General features: G+C 36.3%; 4 protein-coding genes across 4 annotated transcripts; 2 read left to right on the top strand and 2 right to left on the bottom strand.

Annotated features, from left to right (window-relative positions):
• The first annotated feature begins 382 nt into the window (after positions 1-382).
• LOC147293158 (Integral membrane HRF1 family protein) lies at positions 383-4,667 on the top strand. The gene is made up of 5 exons (XM_086232412.1): positions 383-647; positions 1,910-2,082; positions 2,873-2,971; positions 3,079-3,230; positions 4,099-4,667. Exons 2-5 carry the CDS (start codon positions 1,912-1,914, stop codon positions 4,484-4,486), a joined length of 810 nt encoding a protein of 269 aa, XP_086088538.1. The 5' UTR covers positions 383-647; positions 1,910-1,911; the 3' UTR covers positions 4,487-4,667.
• Positions 4,668-4,919: 252 nt separating this feature from the next.
• Positions 4,920-6,158, bottom strand: LOC147293157 (Leucine-rich repeat (LRR) family protein). Its single transcript, XM_086231018.1, has one exon. It carries the CDS (start codon positions 6,156-6,158, stop codon positions 4,920-4,922), a length of 1,239 nt encoding a protein of 412 aa, XP_086087144.1.
• A 1,925-nt stretch (positions 6,159-8,083) lies between these two features.
• Positions 8,084-11,213, bottom strand: LOC147293156 (B-box zinc finger protein 24-like). The gene is given in 4 exon segments (XM_086232176.1): positions 8,084-8,356; positions 8,358-8,585; positions 9,354-9,653; positions 10,710-11,213. Coding segments are annotated over 4 exon segments (735 nt in total). The 5' UTR covers positions 10,893-11,213; the 3' UTR covers positions 8,084-8,332.
• Positions 11,214-18,563: 7,350 nt separating this feature from the next.
• LOC147293155 (uncharacterized) lies at positions 18,564-19,580 on the top strand. Its single transcript, XM_086231017.1, has one exon. The coding sequence runs from the start codon at positions 18,564-18,566 to the stop codon at positions 19,578-19,580; it is 1,017 nt and encodes a 338-aa protein (XP_086087143.1).
• The last annotated feature ends 2,483 nt before the right edge of the window (positions 19,581-22,063 follow it).

Below are 22,063 nucleotides of genomic sequence, written 5' to 3'. Positions count from 1 at the left end.
TTTCAGGGAGCATTGACGCGAATAAGCCTTTATTTAATGAAAGTTAGGACGGAATGACGGCTGGGTGCCTAAGTGGTACATTGCAATAAAATTTTAATTCAAGTGATAAATTGATACAGTTTTTGTTTAAAATGGTAAAATGAGATTGAGTGCAAAGATCATGTGAGTAATATGTAAAAAAGCCTTTTAAGTTATATTCCTAGAACGAAGGGTAGAGTGAGTAATTTGGAGAGTAACGTGAGCTGTGCATCAGCATCTCCGTGCGGGCGCACTACCCATACATCATGCCACGCGTAATCGATGGATTGGGCCGATGATGCAACGGAGAAAATAAAAACGGAACCTTCAACTTCAAGTCTTCAACGCAAGTTACACAACCAAAACTAAAAGAAGAGAAGAAGAACTTGGCCAAAAACAAAAAAGAAGAGAAGAAGAAAGGTACTAGAGGGGTGGATGCACGTGCTAGTCACGTGACAGTTGTCCGTACATCTTTTGCAATTTTCATCCTCCCTCTGCTTTAATTACTCTCTCTCTCTCTCTCACTCTCTCTCTCTCTCCGAAGCCCATTCACAATCGCCGGAACCCTTGCCGGAGCTAGTATATCTTCGCCCGATAACTCGCTGGAGTTCTTGCCTTCTGAATAAACGGTCTGTAAACCTGCAGATCCCTCTCTCTCTATTATATTTATATGTAATATTCATGTATATGTTTAGGTATATATGTATGTATGTATTTTTTGTAGTGATAGGTTAAATTTGGAGTTGACGATCTGTGTGGATTAGCCAGGAATTAGATGAAGTGACTTCAATTTTCATTGTTTGTGACGTAATTAGTGCATGGATTTGTTTCTATAGATTTACAATTTATGGAATTGAAATTCCCAGTGAAATTCCCAGTGTTTCTTGGCATTAGATGCAAGGGAACAAAGAATTTGCACCATAAAAACCATACGGTTGTTGTTAACTTGCAACGCAAATAAAAAGGAAAAATGGTGTAAAACGAACGGCACTGGCACTGAACTTAGGTAGTGTTTCTTTCCCAGGATTAGAGTTTGGTAATGGGTATGGGATTTCTTTAACATTCTTTGGTAAGTGCAAACATGGAAATGGAAAGGTCGTTTCCCGTTCCCATGGGAATCCAAAATCACAAAAATGAGGGTTTTGCATTCTCAAAGGAGGTGGGTTTCGTATTCTCCTGTCCTGATTTAACCTTAGAATAATGATAACGAGAATTATACCCTTATATTTGTACTTCTGAAAAATAAAATTTCATTGGTATCCTGGCAACACAATTTCTGGTCCGAACATTATTCCCCGAGTTTTAAAGGAATCAGAATGGGTATGGGATTTTTGGAATCTCATTTCGCAAAACACTACCTTACTGATTTAAGATTACGAAAGACTGAAGAACATTTTGAGAGGTCCTTTTTGCCTTCGGTGCACAATTATGAAACCTTAAAGCCTTGTGAGCCAAAAATCGTTGAAGGGATGTATTTTTGTGCATTTATGTACTGACGCTTCCTATTCATGATGTGTGAGTCATTAATTTTGGATTTTTTTTATGGTGCTTATTTCAAATATTTCAAGTGTATGTACAGTATTCATTGTGCATGTTCTTTGAAATTAAGTGCATGAAGCACAAAATCTCACTCTTCTTGAAGATGTGTTTCTTCTATTTAATTTATCACAAAAGTTTTGTGCTAGGTAGTAGTAATATGAGGCTTACTGATAGATATGTGACTGACAATGCTGGAAGTTATTTTGGATTGGAAAACTATTAATGGGAGTTAGAATTAGTAACTTCCTTGATTGGCTTCAATTTGAAGTCTTGTGCTAGGTCCATTTTAATTGAAGCAATGTTGACCTGACTGCATTTCATTTGTTTTTTTTTTTTTTGTGTTTAATTACAGAAATGTACAACAATGTGGGAACCCAGCCTGGGGTGTCAATTCCAACTGCAAATTCCCAGCCTAATCCATTTGGAAATACGTTTTACGGTGCTGGTTCAGGTCTTATCCGGGGTGGATTGGGTGCATATGGAGAGAAAATTTTAGGATCAAGCTCTGAGTATGTACAAAGCAACGTAAGTGTCAGACCAAGCTTATGATGTGGGTTAAACTATGAAAGACAAGGATATATAGTTGTATACTATTAGCTTATCACTCTCATGTTTAGTAAAATTATAAGTGATTCAAGTGTTAATGTCTGTAAATTCATCTGAAGGTTTGAAAGATTTTTATGCTTGCAAATAATATTTTCACCAGCTTGTTGAATCAATTTGGGTCCTGGGTTTTCTTATCAAATTGACTTTCTTTTAATTTGGTATGACATGGTTATATGAGAAGTATGTCAATTAGATAATGCATATTATCAGTACCATATTGAATAATACTTGAAAGTTGAAATAAAGGGAATGGACTGACATTTTTCAATGAATGCTTTTGGAAAGGCTTGATTCCGGTTTAATTATTTTTTTTTTCTTTATCTTCCTGAGCTCTTCATTGGGGCAAGGTTGATGATCCATGTTAATTTGATCTATTGTATTGTACATAGTAGCCAGATGCGCAAGTTGGAAGTTTTTTTGGAGATGCTGCTATATATCTCTCTTTCAATTCCATAAAATTACAAACTATTTTTTGGTCATACTAACATAATTCTTCCATCTTATAATGCTTCCTAAAACATTTTGAGTTGACTTCTACCTCATAGAAAATGTATTCAAATATTTTAAACACTGTAATGGCCTTGTATGAAGGCCTTCAAATGACCAAATTAGCCCTTCTAATCTCCAGATCTTAGATGTTAGTTATTAAATTTGCACTTAATTTAAGGTTAATGAGGTTTATTCTGATATTTTGTTTTGGAATGAGCAGATCAGTAGGTATTTCTCTGATCCCCAATACTACTTCCAAGTAAATGACCAATATGTGAGGAACAAATTGAAGGTTGTTCTTTTTCCATTTCTGCACAGGGTAAGCGCTAACCTCATTGGATGTTTGCTTGTTTAATCAAATTATCCTGACGTAGAACTCACTCCTTTTCCCCTCCTTTTCTTTTCCTTTTTCTTTTTCTTTTTCAGGGGCATTGGACACGAATAACTGAACCAGTGGGAGGCAGACTTTCTTACAAACCCCCAATTTACGATATCAATGCACCAGACCTATACATTCCATTTATGGCATTTGGTACCTATGTGGTTCTGGCCGGTTTCTCATTGGGTCTTCATGGGAAGTAAGTTTTATGAAATTTCTAGATATCACTCTAAGAAGTTTCCTCTTTTATTAAGTTTGATTGCCGTCATGGGAAATCATTTTCATATAAGAAAGAAGCTGAAAGATGGTTCTATTTAGTTCAAATATATTGCTTCTTTTGTTCCTTTAGTGTAGTTGCATTTAGATTTCCCCTTGTCCATGGTCATAATTCATATAATTACTATAACAATAACTCTAGCACTATTGTTTTAACCTCTTATTAGCTTTTGGCATGCCAAACAAAAAGGTAAAATAAAATTAATCATCTGTTGAAGCTTTCTGTGGGTTGGTACAACTCAACTTCTACATATGTCAGGTCAAGAGTTAAAATCTAAAAACATTACCTTTTAGTTTCTTAAGGCTCAAAAGCAAGATAAGTGTTTTGAAAATGTTATCTATGGTGGTGTTTTATTAACACAGTTTCCCTAGATTCTGCTCGTGACTCAAAGCTGGCGTATCACATGTAACCAAGTACTTTTTTAAACTGAGGTATGCAGCATACCATTATTTCACTTTTTAACCAAGTACATGTAACCGTATGCTACAAACGAGACCAAAAGACCCTTTTTAGCAGGTCATACCATTATTTCACTTGGACATCAATCTGAAACAATTAGCTATTGTCTTACCCAAAAAACAATTAGCTTTTGGCTCTTTTTCTCAGCGGCGAAGAGATTTTATTACCACTGCATTGTTTGAATGTGGATTGTCCTCAGCTTCCTGAACTGCATCATGGTTGCATTGAGATTTTCTTTAAGGGACTTCATTTTTTGTGTGTTCGGTTATGTTTTTGGTATTTCTACCTTTGAATGTCAGAAGCTCTTAAATCGGTGTGTGTTTATTGCCAGGTTTAGCCCTGAAGCTCTAAACTGGTTGTTCATCAAGGGATTGCTTGGCTGGTTTTTGCAAGTTGCATTGTTGAAAGTAACATTGCTTTCATTGGGTAGTGGTGAGGCACCCTTTCTAGACATTGTGGCATATGCGGGGTATACTTTCACAGGGTTGTGCTTGGCTGTAGTTGGACGAATTATGTGGAGTTACTCGTACTATTTTTTGATGCCTTGGACCTGCTTATGCATGGGAGTCTTCTTGGTGAAGACTATGAAGAGAGTCCTCTTTGCAGAGGTGAGAAGCTATGATTCGAGCAAGCACCATTATCTCTTGCTCTTTATTGCTTTGGCTCAGTTCCCACTTTTTACATGGCTTGGCAACATTAGTGTTAATTGGCTTATATAAGACTGCATCTTGTTATAACGAGTTAGAACCAATTCCTTGTTTATAGCAGTTGGTGAAATGTTGTATACAAATTTCTTTTGTATTCATTTCAATCGAGGACTTTTGCTCCCAGATATTACAATTCTGAGAATTTTCTTTTGAATGTTGAGGGTATTAAGTAATTGTTATTTCATTTTGTTTTTTTGCCACTAAGTAATTGTTATTTTAAAAGCAGTAATCTTGTAAGAGGGTAAATACATGACTGGAAATTTGTTACTGAAGGTGAAAGCATTCTAGTGGTTTTCCAGAATTATTATTATCATTTAAATTTATTGGATCAAACCTTTTGTCTCCTTGATTGGTAATCGAGGAGTATGCATGACTACAAATGAAATGACAAGAGTTTGTAAATCTATCCTGAAAACGCTAGCAAACCATTTTGATTGAACATCTCTTACCTGATGTTGTCCTGCCCAACACATTCTGAAACTTCCTTTTGGCCACCACAGAATATTGAAAGGTTGTTTGGACACTTTAGGCAGTTGTTTGAAAGACTACCCTTGAGTTTCTCTGGGCTTCTAATGAACTCTGGTGGAAGACGTCCTTGCAAAAAGTTGTGATCTAAATACAGGCTTTTCCATGATCCTAGTCTTGCTCCATATTCGTCTGGTATTGGACCATAGAACTGGTTGTGGGACAGGTTGATTGTTGTTAAATTCTGAAGAGTGACCAAGTTGACCGGCAATCGTCCATGCAACTGATTTTGGTGAGCATCGAGCACTTGCAGCTGTGTTTCTGGTCCAAGAAATCTCATAATTTCTAATGTGGTGAAATGGTTCATTGAAACATTAAATTGAACCATCTTGGTTAAGGTGAAAAAATCCCTGCTAATGGCACCTGAAAGCCTGTTGTCACTCACGTCGAGTAGCCTTAGGCCTTTGAGCTTGCTCAATGGTGTAATGTGCCCGGTTAGTATGTTATGGCTCAGTCTTAATTTTCTCAAGCTTGCTGGAACATTCGGCAGAATCCCATAAAGCTGGTTATTGCTGAGATCTAATGTCCTCAACTGCCATAACCCTGAGAGGTCAGGCATTGCGCCAGTGAATCCATTGCTGGACATGCTTAAGTAGGTCAAGCTTCGTAGACCACCAATGCATAAAGGAACCGTACCAGAAAGCTTGTTGGACGAGATATCTAGATATTCAAGATTTTTGAGCACATCCAGTCCTGTGGGAATGTTGCCGGTGAAGAAGTTGTTGGACAGTTTAAGGCTGGTGAGCTTCTTTAGATTGGCAATGGTTTCTGGTATCGGTCCTCGAAACTTGTTCTTGCTTAGATTGATCACCTTGAGCTCCGTTAGATTTCCGATTTCTGGTGTTATGAACCCATCATAGCCGCTAGCATCAAGTTCAATTGCTGTTATTCTGCTTGAGGAGTTGTCTGCAGGGAAACTGCACAAGACTCCCAGAAACTGGCCCCCCACACTATCACATGGATCCAGTTTGAAGTCCCAGCTACTTAGATAGGAACTTGGGGAGATGCTGGTGGGATCAACGGCACGCTTCATGTGTCGAAGAACTCGAATATCATCATGAAGTGTTACTGAATTAACGAACAATGGAGTGGAACATACTGAGATTAGAATAATATAGAGTAGATAAAAGGAGGAGAAGTGAGGCATCAGCTTGCCCATTGCTAAGGGGAGCTAAAAGCTTAATTGGGATTTGTTTTTTGTTTTGGTTGGTTTTCTTAGGGAAAGAGCTTAGAGATTCTTATAAGGGCCTTTGTGCAAGAACCTTTGAATGAGAAAAGATTTTCTTGCTAATGCTCTCACGGCCATGCCAAGAACTTGGACACATTTAAATAAAATTCTTTGAAGCTTGGTTGGAAGATGGGGCTTTTGTTTTATCTTTATTCATTCAATTAACCTTACATATTCAAACGATCTTTTTGTATTCTCATTTTTTATCCAAATGAACTGTTTCTTTTTCACATCTTAACTACAAAGTCTACAATGGTCTTGTACAGAAAGACGAGAAAGTTGTCAAAACACAAAGGTTGTTTCTTTTTCAAAAACAAAGGACAAGAAAGTTATTAAAACAGAAAAGTAGACGAGGAATGGGTTTTAGGCTATTATTTGTCACATTCAATTATTCAAATAATGCGATGCAACCAGTCACGGGACTATTCCATGTGTGTGTTTGAATGAAATACATTGAGAATTAAAATGATGGGATTTAAAACAAGTGATTGTTTGGTTATTTAGGCTTTTTTTTTTTTTTTTTATTTTAAGAAAAGACTTAATTTTATTAATAATCAAAATCGGTAATAATACACAAATTGAATATGATCTACAACCCACGCAGGGTCATACCCTAACCAAGAGAACATACCACATTCCTTGAACATAAGGCAAGCAATCCTATCACACTCTCTCGACCGATAAAAAAACGAGAGATTGGTTATACCCAACAATAATCTAACCTCCTCTACTAGATGATTAACCAGGAAGCACAGTTGAAGCCCAACTTCACGATAAAAACCAAATAACCAGCATCTACAACAAATTGAATGTCTTGTTTGACTGCTAAGGAATAAATAAGAAACTCTTTAATCACCATTCAATAATGTAGTTTCCTCAATTGAACCGCAACCATTCTTGATTTAATAGAGAAAATCACAGTAGGCTTCTTATCGATATGCTCCATACTTGGAAGTTTTCTTCCTTCTCGCTTCAAGGTTACAAAATACGACCCCATAGTTGCTATAAGAAGCAGAACAACACACAAACCAGAACAAAACTAGAGTTTTTAATGAAACCCTATACAAACCCTTTATAAGATCAAGAAATGGACAAACTCTCTCTAAGATCAAGAATTGGATAAACCATATGTAAGATCAAAAGACTCTCTAAACTAACACAGGAAAATTGCTTCCTTATGATGGCCTACTATACCAAGACCGCTACACAAAAATTTAAAGTTTTTTCCTCTCTAGTGGGGCTAGGGTTTTTGTTTTTTTGTTTTTTTTCTAAAGAATGATTTCCTCTTGTTAATTGATAAGTTAATGAGATAATTGTCGAATTTCTAATTTTGTTTTTATTTTCTTTGATGATTAATTCAATTTCAGGTCCGAGTCCAATGTCCAGGGTCTCAGATCCCAATTCTAGGTCCTCGAGTACGGGTTGATGTTCAAGTTTGGTCCTGAGTTTTCGGTCTCAAGATTTTGGTCTAGGTTTAGACAAAATCTCATTGATCTTGTAAAGAATTTTGAAATACCACCTATTTTAGTGAAACTTTGAAATAAATTTTGAAATTCTCAAATCCCAATAGAACTGTCAAATCCCATCATTTTGTTTCTCAAACTAGGCACTACAGCAAAATGAATATGTAAATCCCACTTGACCTCAAATCTCATCTCAAATACTTCATCCAAACACTAGGAGGCATCACTAATATAAATTTTCCATCATCATTTCACCTTCCATAACAATGAAAGTAAAATGACCATAGCACAAATGCGTGCCAAACACCTGTAGGACGGCGAATTTCAAGGCATGACAGAGCTCAGAAAGCGACCTGGAATTTCAATAAACTCTTTCTGTTACTCAAACACCAATTTCCGCTATCACTTGGTATTATAACAGGCATACATCTGATCTTACTGCCAAGTAGGCAAAAGTACATACTGATGGATCAAATAAAAAAGACAGAAAAGCGAGAAGCAAATCCCCTAAACTAGAAAATTTACTACCTCAAGATTAATAAACTCTTAATACATATATAAATTCTTAAATACATACATAAATACATAGAGATATGTACTTAAGTATGAACATATATAATTCAACCTATCAACTAATACCCATCAAGTTGATAAATGTTTAAAATCTGCCAAGATCAGGAACAGTAAAATGCTCATCATCATCGTCTGAGATTTCAATCCTAGGCTTCTTGTACGGACTGCTCGATTTGGGGGGTCTATATGGGTTAAAATGGTTTGACTGCGATACTGGAAGCTGAGGAACTTCAGCTGCTGCCAAGGCCTCCTGAGGAAACTGCTCACCGAAAAGACCCATATCTGATAGCCATTCAAGCTCTCCAAACTCAAGCGACTCTTTCTGAAGAGAGCACAAACAACATTTTCTTAAAGATGTGAATATATGAAGGGAAAAGAAAATGACACATCAACAATTTTTATATGTTCTCTTTCTAATTAGATTTTAACTCAAGAACTGCTTAAACCCCACCCAACCTCTCACCACGTATGCCAACACCTACCAGAGGTATCAATATTACCTTCTTTTCGACAGTAATAGAAACCCAGATTTCCAAATTACTGAAGTACTTAAAATTGTGCATGTGGCACTCAATGAATGATCAATCTAAAAACATGGATAGAAAGAAAAATTATCTCAATTTTAGAATAGTCATTATAAATTTAATCTTAGTTGAACTTATTTTTTGTGAAACCTTGCAAAGATTTCTTTATTTTGACAGTATTAAAACTTTTGATAACTATAACAAGGTTATACATGAAATTATAAATGTTTCTTTCATATGGCAGGCATCATTGTTAAGATAGCAGTATATGCAACCCAATCATCCCCAACACTTTTATCAGTATGTTAACCACATTGTTCAAGACAATATTATGTCTCATATACCAAGTTCCAAATTGGGTATTTGTCTTATCGCAACCACATATGGATAAACTGAACACCCATATTTTCCACCCATTCTATGAAAAAAAGAGGTAAGTTCTGGTGTAACTTTAAATGTCATCCCTATGTTTTCAATTCAAACCATTCCATGAAAAGACGATTATGTAATAATATTTGTAATGAGTGAAGCTAGATAACATCCAAATATATAGGGATGTTTCTAACCTTATCAGAAGAATCAAAATCTGATAATTGTAGCAAGTCATCGACAACCCAAGGTGATGAGAAGCCAGAAGCCTGCGGTGTTGGCACTTTTGTTGAGATCTGTTGTGAGCTATGATTGGGGGGCTCCAAGCTACTTGTTTCAGTGTCCTTAGCACAACTGGAGCTCAATGCCACTTGGATTCCAGTAGCAAGGAACCTCTGGTGGTTTGCAGAGAGGCTATTGGCTGCATGAATTGGTTCATCACAATCCTGACAAAAGAGGGCTCTGTCTTCAACGCAGAATATAAATGCTGGCTTGTCCTGTTAATCAGAAGATATGTGAGGGATCAAATTTTGAACATTAATAACAAACTCATCAGAATTCAGTAATGTTAAGACACATTGAAAAGGGAACGCTTGTTTATCTTTCAAGAAATCTTGGATGAGCTTCTTATTTTCGGTTAGTAGTTGAGCTCATGCAAGTTTATGTCAAGAATGCAGAAATCAACAGAGGCAAACTAAAATGTTGCTCATGACTGACTCATGTGCTTTATAAACCAAGCAGAGGCTACTTGAGTAGCCCTTATGAGTCTACCAAGTAAATTTCAAGCAGGTCATCTTGTCTTGTGGGCTAATACGATAATTTGAAGGACCTATTGACCTCTCTCTCTGATTCTGCTTATCTTAAGGAAGTTGTGGAAGTGCCTCTATCTACTCAGTAAGGGTAACTGGACTAAATTATGTTTAATTCTGCAGAAAGAGAAAAGCTATGAAATATAATTGTATAATATGTACCATGGTACTTCCAAAAATTCCAGTAAAATCCTAAGACTTCACACCAGTGATTTCAGGAAGATACTTTCTCTATTATGTTAATTGCCTTGCATTCCCTGCTCTTTGATGCATCATTGAACTTTGAATCTTTGCCTTGCTTTAAGTTAAGAATATAAAATCCCAAATCGGGCATTCTACATCTTGCAACTTAGTATATTAAATTCCGAACCTCTCACGTTGCTACAACTCTAACATGGTATCAGAGTCATGTCAGATTGATCTACGTGTTTGGCTCATTCCGGCCACACACGAGCCACACGCACCGGGCATTATAAGCCTTACATCTGAGTCTCGAAGCTCTCTATTAATTGTCAATGGATTATTTTGGGTTAGCTTTGCAATGGATGCTCCAACTTTCACACTATCAGCAATAATTAAGATATGAATTCTTATTCTTAACAAAAGTTTGAATCTAACACCTACCTGATTCTGTCTCACCCTTCATATATAGCGCAAGGACATATTACTACAATGCATTTGTAAAGATAAACGAACACCAAGACAAAACTCAACATATACAGAGAAAGTGGGAACTGAAATTACTTGGCATATGTCACATCTGGGGAGTTTGTTTGAGAGGCATTGAAGGAGCAGCCTTTGGTGCTTGCTTGCCAGTTTATTGGCTGCATGCACTTCCACATCACATTTGGCACAGAGAGCCGCCTCGTCGGCGCAACAAATCACCGTCGCCGGAGCTTTCTCACACACATCACACTGAATTTTCATCTTCCTCTTGATTTCTCTCCGAGCTCAATTAACTTCTGCTAGTTTTTGGAGATACCCACCTCCTTATCTGAAGATTCAACAATACCCAGAAGGAGAAACCTTGCAAACACTGCCACAGAAAGTGCCAGAGGTGATACACCAACAAGCTTCCAAGAAAGTCTAAAACAAGCTTGTTTTCACCAAAAATTAGGCCAGGTATGTGAAGGTTGTCTGGGAACAAGGAGAAAGGTTTCAAAAGGTTGGGGAAGAGAAGAAAGAGAAAATTATTGGAGTGATGGTTTGTATGTATAATATGAATCCTTGGGAAGATACCAAGTGAGTGGTGGAGAGTTGAAGAAGATGAGGTTGTGGTGTGTGTTGTGTTGTGTTGGAGATAAGGAGGTTGGGATTTTCTTGTATCAAAAGCAAGAAAATTAGGTGAAAACGACAGAGCAGTGTGGGTCCCAGCAGACTTGTGTCTGTGGCTGTAGAGCCACTGCCAGTCTGCATGTGGTGTACTGGTGTTAGCGAACTAGCGGCTACCGATATTTCTGATATTTTACTGAAGAGCTCTGCTACTGTGTACACCGCTACTGTGTACTTCGCTTGTAGCTGGATATCGTTAATGTTACACCGTTTATCTTGTAAAGAAAAACAGCTGTAAAGTAAAATAATTGTGAAGTAAAGTTAACTGTAAAGTAAAACAGTTAAGTGTTTGGTAAACTATGTTTTCAAAAGTGCTGTGAGTACAAAAAATAGTATCAAAGTGTTTGATAAATGTTAATGTAAAAGTGTTGTGATTATGTATAATTATTAAAATGAACATAATGCTGAAAGTATCTTTCACTTATTTATTTAGTAAAAACAAAATGTTTTTTTACTTGTTTTTGAAATTTTTTGCTACAAATTTTTATTAGTATTAATTTTTCTAAGGACAACATTATTATAAGTATGCCTATTATTTTTTAGGTATATTATAATATTAATTGTACAAATAAAATATTATAATTAATTATCACAATATAAAATATAACTAACAATGAACATATTTTTTAATTTAAAATAAACAAATAAAAATTATAGAAATCAATGAGGGTATTATAGGTAAAATAAAATATTCATTATTGTTGTGATTCACTGCAGCTTTCAAAAGCACCTAGAAACCTGCTTTTCTGTTTTTGTTGTGGGAAGTTGAGAATTGTGGGGAAAAACAGTTTTTAATTTTTTTACCAAACACCAAAATTGTTGTAGGTGAATGAGAATTGTCATGCACAGCAGCTTTTGGGTCCTCCACCGCAATCCCAAACAGAGCCTAAAGCTCATAAATCATAACTACATAACATGTCATTTGGGCCTATACCATAAGTTTTTGAAATTTATATTAAACCGAGTCCAAAAGTACAATTTATAATAAACTCCAAAAGCCTGAATGATTTCAAATCCACTTTCTATTAGTGCGTCAGCACCACTGCAGCTTCAGCACATATCACTCTTACTCTCAGGAAAAAAAATTCACTTTTCAGGCTAAAAAATCACTTTTCAGGCCATGTTTTGCTCTCACTCGAACCACTGTAGATGACCTAAGACAATTATCCAACTTTGAAAATCCGTAATTCCTTTGTCCAAACTCCAATTTCGACGAATCAAATGTCATTATTCTTAGAAAAACGAGCTCTACGCCACCAAGTTCTAACCATAGTCACTTGGACTTCAGAAAATTAGTCAACTCTAAGAATTAAACAAACCGAAAATTAAAATATGGTAAATTTTTATGGTCTTACAACATGCATTAACATGATGATTCAGTTAAACACACAAGCACACTATCTTATATGGCATTTATAAATGTAACAAACTAACTTATTTAAACCAGTAAGTCTTTCTTGGCCAAAAAAAAAACCAGTAAGTCTAAAATGGTAGACAAGAATTCAACCAAAGAGTATCATAAGGTTTCTACACTAATGCACACAGAATCAAACACAAGCATAAGTATATACATATTTATAGATATAGGAAAAACATATGGTTTAAGTGGACCGGCTCCCTCTACTTGAAATGAGATTTTTGTCTTGGCTGCACTTTCAAATAGAATGATGTCCAAAACCAAAGCAAATTAAAATCGAGATCAGCCTTGCAAAACTATTCTAGGGTTTCCTATAGTTAGATGGCTTATTGGCTAACTTAAGTAGCATCCGTGTTTCTATATTTATTAATGACCACCTACTCATGGCCAAAAAAAAAAAATGACCACCTACTAACTTCACACAAGTTTTAAATCATGTATTAAATCATTTTTGAAAGCCTAAAAACAAAACAAAAGTCATAAGAGCAAAAGAGGTAGTCTGCAAAAATTAATTTCAAGCCTTTAGTTAAAAAAAACAAGAGGTTTGACAATCAAAATTTTGATTTGTTTACAAATAGGCTCCCCTCTACCTCTAGAACATCTTTCGGGATGACTTGCTCAGCCAATGAGTATAAGTCAAAAGGCCATTAAAACAAGACTTTTCAATTTTGTACCCAATTAGTTTCTCAAAAAAGCCAAAAGAGCATTGATTGCCCGGACATTTTTATAAAATCATACAAAAATCATTTGAACAAGATTTTCACATAAACTTAGTAAACATGTTAACACACATGTATAAATATTTTTTTTTTTTAAGTATTTGGAGTTGTAAAAGTATAGTTTTCGAAAAGTTGAAACTCACATCAGAAAACTGATTTTGGCTCAATACTGTTCATATGGTCAAAAATGCTATTTTTGTGTGTATACTAGTCAAAATTGAGTTAAACCAATTAGAAAAGTTTTGAAATCATGCTTATGAACTATTGTAATAGTTTTAGATTCAAATTTTAAGCCTAAAGAAATTTGTGCACAAAACCTAACACATTTTCAATGAAAATTCTGCAGAACTGGCAACATTTTAGGGTAACTTGTAAAATTCACTATAAATCCATAACAAGTTGGATTCAAGTGTTTCTTGACTCAAAATAAAGATTAGGATGTCTAGTTTCAATCCTTAAAATATCATAATCAAATTCTTTTTAAACAATACAGAATTGGAAAACAAACAAGTGTGGTAAGAAAATAGAAAAGTTTGAAAAAAAACTAGAAGTTTATGAAATTGTTTATACCCTTGGACTTCTCAGAATGCTTTTAACCCTAGCCAATTAACCTATACTCAATTTCTAAAATTTCAAACTACTAATGTACTTCAAAGAATAGGTCGAGTTTCTTACCAAAGTCTTTGTTGAAGAACAATGTAAGTTGCACTATCCTCTTCTTCTCCAACCTTGGTTTTGGTTTTTACTTAAGCCTCCTCCAAGTTTTTTTTTTTCTCTCACTCTCTCTCTCACTCTCTCTCTCTCTCTCTCTCACTCTTTTTTCTCGTTGATTTCTGAATTGATGTGAGAAAGGTTTGTTTGAAAGAGGGTTGGTTTATAAAGAGGGGACGGATCCGTGGCATCATGTTTTTGACACAAGTTTTCAATGAGGCCCATTCTATATAGGATTTCAACGGTCTGAACTGTCTATTATTTTTTGTCTCCATTAAAAGATCATCCTTACAAAAAATTAGGTAAATCGGAAACCATTTACTTACAAAGATTAAATGGCTAATATTGGTCAACAAAATAAACACTTGAAATGTTGACCATTTAATCTTTATAGGTAAATGATTTTTAATTTGCCTAATTTTTTACAAGGATTATCTTTTAATTGAGACATAAAAAATAGACTGTTTGGATCGTTGAAATCCTATATGAAATGGGCCATGGATCCATCTCCTATAATGGGAAGAGGTATGGCTGTTGGAGGGAAAACGAAAAGTCAGCTCTTCAGTTTTTGGTTTGGCGTGAGAAAAGGTTTATGAGCTGGCTGTTAGATTTTCAGTTTCCCAAGAGGGCTTTAATTAGCTTAACCAATCCCTTAAGGCCTATTAAAGTGGATAATTAATCTATTGGATTAGGCTTAACAACCCATTAGCCAATCCAAGACCTTTCCTTGTTTTAATCATCTTAATTAACCTTCATAATTTCATTTTCTTTTCTTTCAAAAACCGAAACTACACTCAACCATGATCATCATCATCCTTTACCGAGACCATTTTCTTTTCCTTTTCTCCAAGTAATCCTAAGTTTCTAGTCCTAGTCAGCATAGCCAAGTTACCCTAGGGTTTAAGAGGTCAAACCCTTAATCCTTTGGTATTTCTTTTGTTTTGTATTAAGTGAATAACACACAAAACAAGTGTAGTAATGAACCAAGTATGGAATTTAAAACTTTCACCAAGTTGGTTCACAATTAGCATAAATGCATAACAAATAGACAATCATAGAGAAAAAGTAATTTTGTATAAACTTAAACTTGTGGATTAAATCCATATTTTGAGTTGGTGTGGTTTGAATTGAAGAAATGAGCTGCATGCTATTTATAGTGGTTTTTGAGGGGTACATGTAGCAAGAATGTGGGTACAAAGAGCAAAAAAGTGGGTTCAAATAGTAAGAGAGAGAATAGGTGGGGGCCGGTATGGGTGAGTGCCATGTGTCCTTTACTTGCCGCCCACTTCTATCGCTTGCTGCAAGCGCACTCCACTATTGGATCAACCTTGATTAACGATTGTGATCATCTTCGTTTTTCGTATTTTTTTTTTTATTGAAATTTTATATTTTCTCTAATATCTTTTGAAATTCACAGGAAATTATCTCATTGTCCGATAAAAAAAATCGTCAACACCGTGACATCTATGACCTTCGATATTATTTTCTTATGGTCTCGGTTTCTTCAACGATTTACAAATTTTCTCCGATACTTGAAAACGTCAAAAAAAGTACTTGTTTACCTATTTTTCTCCAATTTTCTAATTTCTAAAAATTCAATCTACTTCTGAAATTCACTATAATTAATCTGAGCGTCGAAAAAATAAAACTTGGTCTCATTGGATTCATATTGTCATGAATTCAAGATCTTACTTCAATTAAATGCATCATTCATGATCCTCCGCAAATTGAAGCCTGCCATCTTGGAGAATCGATGACTACCCTCATGCCTCAACTGTCATAACCCGACAAACAATGGCAAAAGTCTAATCGAATAAATTCGGGCACACCTAGAATTATATTTCCTAATTTTGTAAAAATAATAAATAAAATCCTAATGACCTTAAATCATTTCTAAAAAAAAATATTATAAGCTCAAAATAAATAAAGAGAAAATTCTAGAACCTCACACTTATGCTCATATCAGGTCGGCTCGAATAAATGGGATTTAGGAGCAACGCCATCCGCCACCTGTATTGAATGTCCTCGGTCGGGTCAGGTTGTGCACCGACTACATGAAAATAACAAAAACAAAACTGCACTAAACTAGCCCGATAGGGTTGGGTTGGACGGTTTTGTTAACTTCACGGGTTGAATAGTGAATACCCATAAGGCCTTCCACAACAGTGAGGGTGAGCTTGAGAGTGAGAATATGTGAGAGTTAGAGGAAGGTATAAAATTATGTACAGTGGGCCGGAGGGTTGAGATTGAGAGTGAGTGAGAGTTAGAGGTGATGGCGAGATGAAGCATTGGCTGAGAGTGAGAGTTTGTGAGATTTTTTTTTTCATGGGCCCCACCACATGCCAAAAATCTGCCTCACCTTTTGCACAAAATAAAAAGCTGATTGTGTGGGTTGGAATTCAACCAAAAGGAAGTGGTGTTTTTGGAAAACATAAATCAAAAGAAAAGTAGCTGACACGCTACTGTTCACTGTAGACTTTGTCTGTTACACTCCACTACGCGAGTGCGTGGCTCACAGACGACTATGATTTTCGAACTGTTGGAGATCAACAGTCCACATTAAATGACCGTTATACATTTAAATATATATATATATATACTGCCTATGACACGTGGCAAGTTCTGGGCTCTCCGTTTGATATATCCGTTGGAGATCAACGATCTACATTAATTGACCGTTATAAATAAATTAAAAAATACGAAAAAAAAAATTAATAAAAAATATTTAAAATTTCTAAAAAATTTCCAACGGCTATTTCCAAACTTTTCCTATAAATTGAGCATTCACACCTCATTTTTTCACACATCTATCTATCCAATTCATTTATTTTATCAATCTATCCAAATCACCTCACTTTTCTTAGAAAATTTTTTCTTTCCAATCATGGAAAATGCAAAGAGAAAGAATTGGTCCAATGAAGAAGAGGTAGCGCTTGTTGAAGCTTGGATGAAAAATTCGGAAGATTGTGAAATCGGATCCAATTAGAGAAACATGGAATTTTGGAATAAAGTGTACGATCAATTTATTCAGAGATATCCTCTCACCATGAGGAATGGGCGACAAATTAGGGCGGTCATGGCTCACTTCAAGAAAATAGGGCAAGCCACCTCGAAATATCATAAATGTATTTTGGTGGCCGAACGATCATGCACTAGCAAGCAAAATCAAATTGATACGGTGAATTTTGTTGATTAAACTCAACATAAATGCCTCATTTACTTAATTTTTGCTAGTTAAACTCAAATATTTTTGTTAATTAAATTCACATATTTTTATTTGATCAATATGTGTGTACTCTATTTCAAATTGTGTGTACATTATTTTTACTAGTTAAACTCAAATATTTTTGTTAATTAAATTCACATATTTTTGTTTGATCAATATGTGTGTACTCTATTTCAAATTGTGTGTACTTTATTTTTGTTAATTAAATTCAAATATTTGAGTACCATTTATAATTCATTAATTTGTTTTCATATTATTAGGTGAGCTTTGCCAACGCACGATACCAAACAACAAACTCGCGAAACTGTCCTTTTGCTTGGCACCATTGTTTGTTAAGATGCAATACTTTATGAAGTGGCAACATGCACAAACCGACACTTCCACCGAGGCCGACACCCTCACTAATGCCGATACTGAAGCTGAAGCGGTTCAATTGAGTGCAGATAAGAATGCTCCGGCCTTTCAACTACTTAGCGGTAGTCGCCCCAGGCCACCTGGCAGAAACAACTCTAAGAGGGCCAAATAAGTTGATACTAATAAGGATGACCTTGCGAATAGTATCAGGTTTCTTTGCCAAGGGCAGAAGAACATAACTGCTTCACGCAACCGATTGATTAAAGAGCACACCGATTTCAAACAAAAGCAGCAAGATTACGAGGTCATGGGCAAGGACCCCACCACCATGCACGGAGAACAACGAGCGTTTTAGGAGGCACGATATCGTGAAATTTTGGCGAGGTGGAATGCAAGTGCTGCTAACGAGGCCAATCAAGGCACGTCAAGCTCGAGAGGATACTTCACCAACACTGACTTTTCACAATATGACTGATGTATCATTGTTTTTCCAACTATTTCTGTCGTCTAGTTTATGTTTCCAACTATGTGTGTGGTCTATATTTTTCTAACTATGTGTGTCGTCTACTTTATGTTTGCATGCACTTTATTATAATCAAAATCATCAATATGTATGCATTTTATTATGAATTGAAATAAAATACCCTATTATTAAATATGCCTCGGATTCCTTTACTTTTCTAATACGATAAGATTCCAATTCGTTTAACTTTCCAAGATGATAAGATTTTGATTCGTTTACATTACATCAAACCTAGTCTATAAATTTCAGGATGTCTAACTTTACCAATTCACCCTGTTTAGTAATCTCAGAAAATTCGTTTACACTTTGCTTCAGGATGTCTACCACCAACGATTATGATTCAGATGAAGAGATGTTTCAGGCGCAACTAGACATGTGCGATCACCAGCTCACAAATATGGCGGCGTGTGCCATGGCTGCTTACCGACGACATACACAGCTCAGTAAAAGAAGATCAATACATGGAGGCACATCCCAACCACGACGATATATCCCTCGAGACCGACAACTAGGACATGGTCTTATCATGAGCAACTATTTCGACCATGGAGCAAGATATACTGAAGAGATGTTCCGACGGCGCTATCGGATGAAGAAATCACTATTCCTAAAGATGATGCAAGATGTGTGCAACAAAGATGTCTACTTCCAACAAAGACAAGATGCTGCTAGAAGATGGGGCTGCACGCCGGAGCAAAAGCTGACTTCAGTCATGAGAATGCTTTCCGCTGGGTACTCGGTTGATGTCCTAGACAATGGCTTCCAAATTACTCAAACCACAGTGCTGGAGTCATTCAATAAATTCATAAGAGTTATTCTGGATGTGTACGGAGCGGAATACCTCCTCACACCAACAGTGGCTGATCTCCAACGACTATTGTGTAAGGCTAAAATAAGAGGATTCCCAAGTATGCTAGGGAGTCTAGATTGCATGCATTGGGAATGGAAAAATTGCCTAGTAGGACAACAAGGGGCATATCAAGTCCATTATCACACCCTAATTGTGATATTAAAGGCAGTTGCTGAGTACGACACATGGATTTGGCATGCTAACTTTAGTTTTCCAGGGAGCAACAATGACATCAACGTTTTGGATAACTCACACATTTTTGATGATGAGGAGCAGATGCGAAACCATCAGATCAATTATAAGGTTAATGACAATGACTACACAATGAGGTATTATCTAGTGGACTGGATCTACCCCAAATGGGCCACGCTTATACAAACAATAATGAATCCGGTAGGAAAAGCAAGCCAGCTATTTGCAAGATATCAAGAATCTTACCGGAAAGATGCCGAGAGGGCGTTTGAGATTGTGAGGGCTAGATGAGAGATTCTAAAAAAGCTCTCAAGAGGATGAAAAGCCATGATCATTGAGGACGAGTGTACAGAGAACGAGGATGATGAATCAGACGATGACATTGACCACATTCAAGAAAGGATCTCCTGGGCTATGCCACGGTATAACACTGAACCATATGATGGAGGCCAAAGTTATTAGCCAATTGTTTTAGAGCAACGACTCTTCCGGGTTAGATTGATACGGTCAACAACACTCCACCAGCAACTGAAGAAGGATTTGGTCAAGCACCTTTGGACGTGAGAAGGAAGTCACGGCCAAGCACGACGCCGACGCCGGCTATGAACACCGACATGTTGAAGATGTCTCCAATACCATTGTGTGTTTATTTGTGTTTGTTTGTGGTTGTCGTTTTGTATTTGTTTGTGTCTATTTTTTTTTTTCTGTTTATTTGTGTTTTTTTGTGTTTGTCTTAAATTTTCTTGTTTTATGTTGGTGAAATGAAATAAAGGCATTGGATTCGAATATCTGAATTGACATGGCACAACCATGACAATGACAAGACCATACACAGACTTCATACTCCATCCCATTGAAATATCACTATTCATTCACATGCGAGATTCGAGTATCTACAAAACCATCAAGGTATCCAATGGGCAAACCATGCTTTTTTCCCCTATAAATACCAAGGTTTAATTAGTAGGCCAACACCCCAACATCACTATCATTAGAAATGGCTTCCTCCTCCAGGCAAACCCTCTATCAGAGCTCCAGGCGACCCATTGATGACCCAATGAGTGACTCGATGTGTAAGTACAATGGTCCCGACGATTATAATCCAGATTGTGAGGTTTGTACAGCATGGTTTCAAAACCAACCAATAATGCAATATTGTATGTGCGATGCTGAAGGAAAAAGACCATTGTGTCACTATTGTATCAAGCGGGACCTTAAACTCCCAATACCCAAAGACCCAGGTCCAGTTTCATGCATTTGCAGGAAGAACTCTTGATATCTTGCAAAAGCTGACTTCAGTCATGAAAATGCTCTCCGCTGGGTACTCGATTAATACCCCAGATGAGGGCTTCCAAATTGCCCAAACCACAGTGCTAGAGTCATTCAAGAAGTTCATAAGAGTTATTCTGGAGGTGTATGGAGCGGAATACCTCCGCACACCAACAGTGGCTGATCTCCAACGGCTGTTGCGTAAGGCCAAAAAAAGAGGATTCTCAGGTATACTAGGGAGTCTAGATTGTATGCATTAGGAATGGAAAAATTGCCCAGTAGGACAACAAGGGGCATATCAAGGCCATTATCACACCCCAACTGTGATATTAGAGGCAGTTGCCTGGTACGACACATAGATTTGGCATACCAACTTTGGTTTTCCAGGGAGCAACAATGATATCAACGTATTGGATGGCTCACACCTTTTTGATGATGAGGAGCAGATGTGAAACCATTAGATCAAGTATAAGGTTAATGGCAATGACTACACAATGGGGTATTATCTAGTGGACCGACTCTACCCCAAATGAGCCACGCTTATACAAATAATAACTAATCCAGTAGGAGAGGCAAGTCAGCTATTTGCAAGATATCAAGAGTCCTACCGGAAAGATGTCGAAAGGGCGTTCGGGATTCTGAGTGCTAGATAAGAGATTCTAAAAAAGCTCGTCAGAGGATGAAGATTTGGGCTATATTATGAAGACTTGCATAATTTTGCACAACATGATCATTAAGGACGAGCGTCCAGAGAATGAGGACAATGAATCAGACGATGACATTGACCACATGAAAGGATCTCCCGGGCTGTGGCATGGTATGACACTGAACCATATGATGGAGGCCAAAGTTATCAGCCAATTCTTTTAAAGCAACGGCTCTCCCGGATTAGGTTGATACGGTCAACAACACTCTACTAGCAACTGAAGAATGCTCTGGTTATGCACCTTTGGACGCAAGAAGGAAGTCGCAGCCAAGCACGACGCCGACATGTTGAAGATGTCTCCAATACCATTGTGTGTTTTTTTGTGTTTGTGTTTGTGGCTGTCGTTTTGTATTTGTTTGTGTTTGTTTTTTGTATTTGTTTGCGTTTGTATCTGTCTTAAATTTTCTTGTTTTATGTTGGTGAAATGAAATAAAAGTATTGGATTCGAATATCTGAATTGTGTTGTTTTAGTGTGTTAATTTTATATACTCGTTCAAGTTTTTATACAATGAATTGTGTTATGTTTACCATTTTAATGCATTTCAAACTGTAAAAAAATATCAAAAAACTTGAAAGACCGTTGGTGGAGACAAAATATAGTATTATTAGGTAATAAAATTATAAATCCAAATATAGTCAATATTGACCTTATATTAAAAATCTCTTCAAAATAAAAACCAATAGTATAATTTTTATAAATATTTAAATTATAAATTATAACTTAACTATAACTTAATCTAACTTAGGCTTAATTTAATTAGGTACAACTGCATTACTCTCAGTACCACTGCAGCTTTAG

The sequence above is a fragment of the Dryas octopetala genome, chromosome 2 (genome assembly GCF_963921425.1).
Source record: "Dryas octopetala chromosome 2, drDryOcto1.1, whole genome shotgun sequence".
NCBI lineage: Eukaryota > Viridiplantae > Streptophyta > Magnoliopsida > Rosales > Rosaceae > Dryas > Dryas octopetala.
This window is presented reverse-complemented; position numbering and strand designations above follow the sequence as displayed.

What these genes read in the sequence shown, in the direction of transcription:
- LOC147293155 (XM_086231017.1), top strand. Translation starts at nt 18,564, where the DNA reads ATGTCTACCACCAACGATTATGATTCAGATGAAGAGATGTTTCAGGCG.
- LOC147293157 (XM_086231018.1), bottom strand. Translation starts at nt 6,158, where the DNA reads ATGGGCAAGCTGATGCCTCACTTCTCCTCCTTTTATCTACTCTATATT.
- LOC147293158 (XM_086232412.1), top strand. Translation starts at nt 1,912, where the DNA reads ATGTACAACAATGTGGGAACCCAGCCTGGGGTGTCAATTCCAACTGCA. An exon ending in CTGAGTATGTACAAAGCAAC is followed by an intron (nt 2,083 to 2,872) that starts GTAAGTGTCAGA and finishes TGGAATGAGCAG; the next exon opens with ATCAGTAGGTATTTCTCTGA. An exon ending in TCATTGGGTCTTCATGGGAA is followed by an intron (nt 3,231 to 4,098) that starts GTAAGTTTTATG and finishes GTTTATTGCCAG; the next exon opens with GTTTAGCCCTGAAGCTCTAA.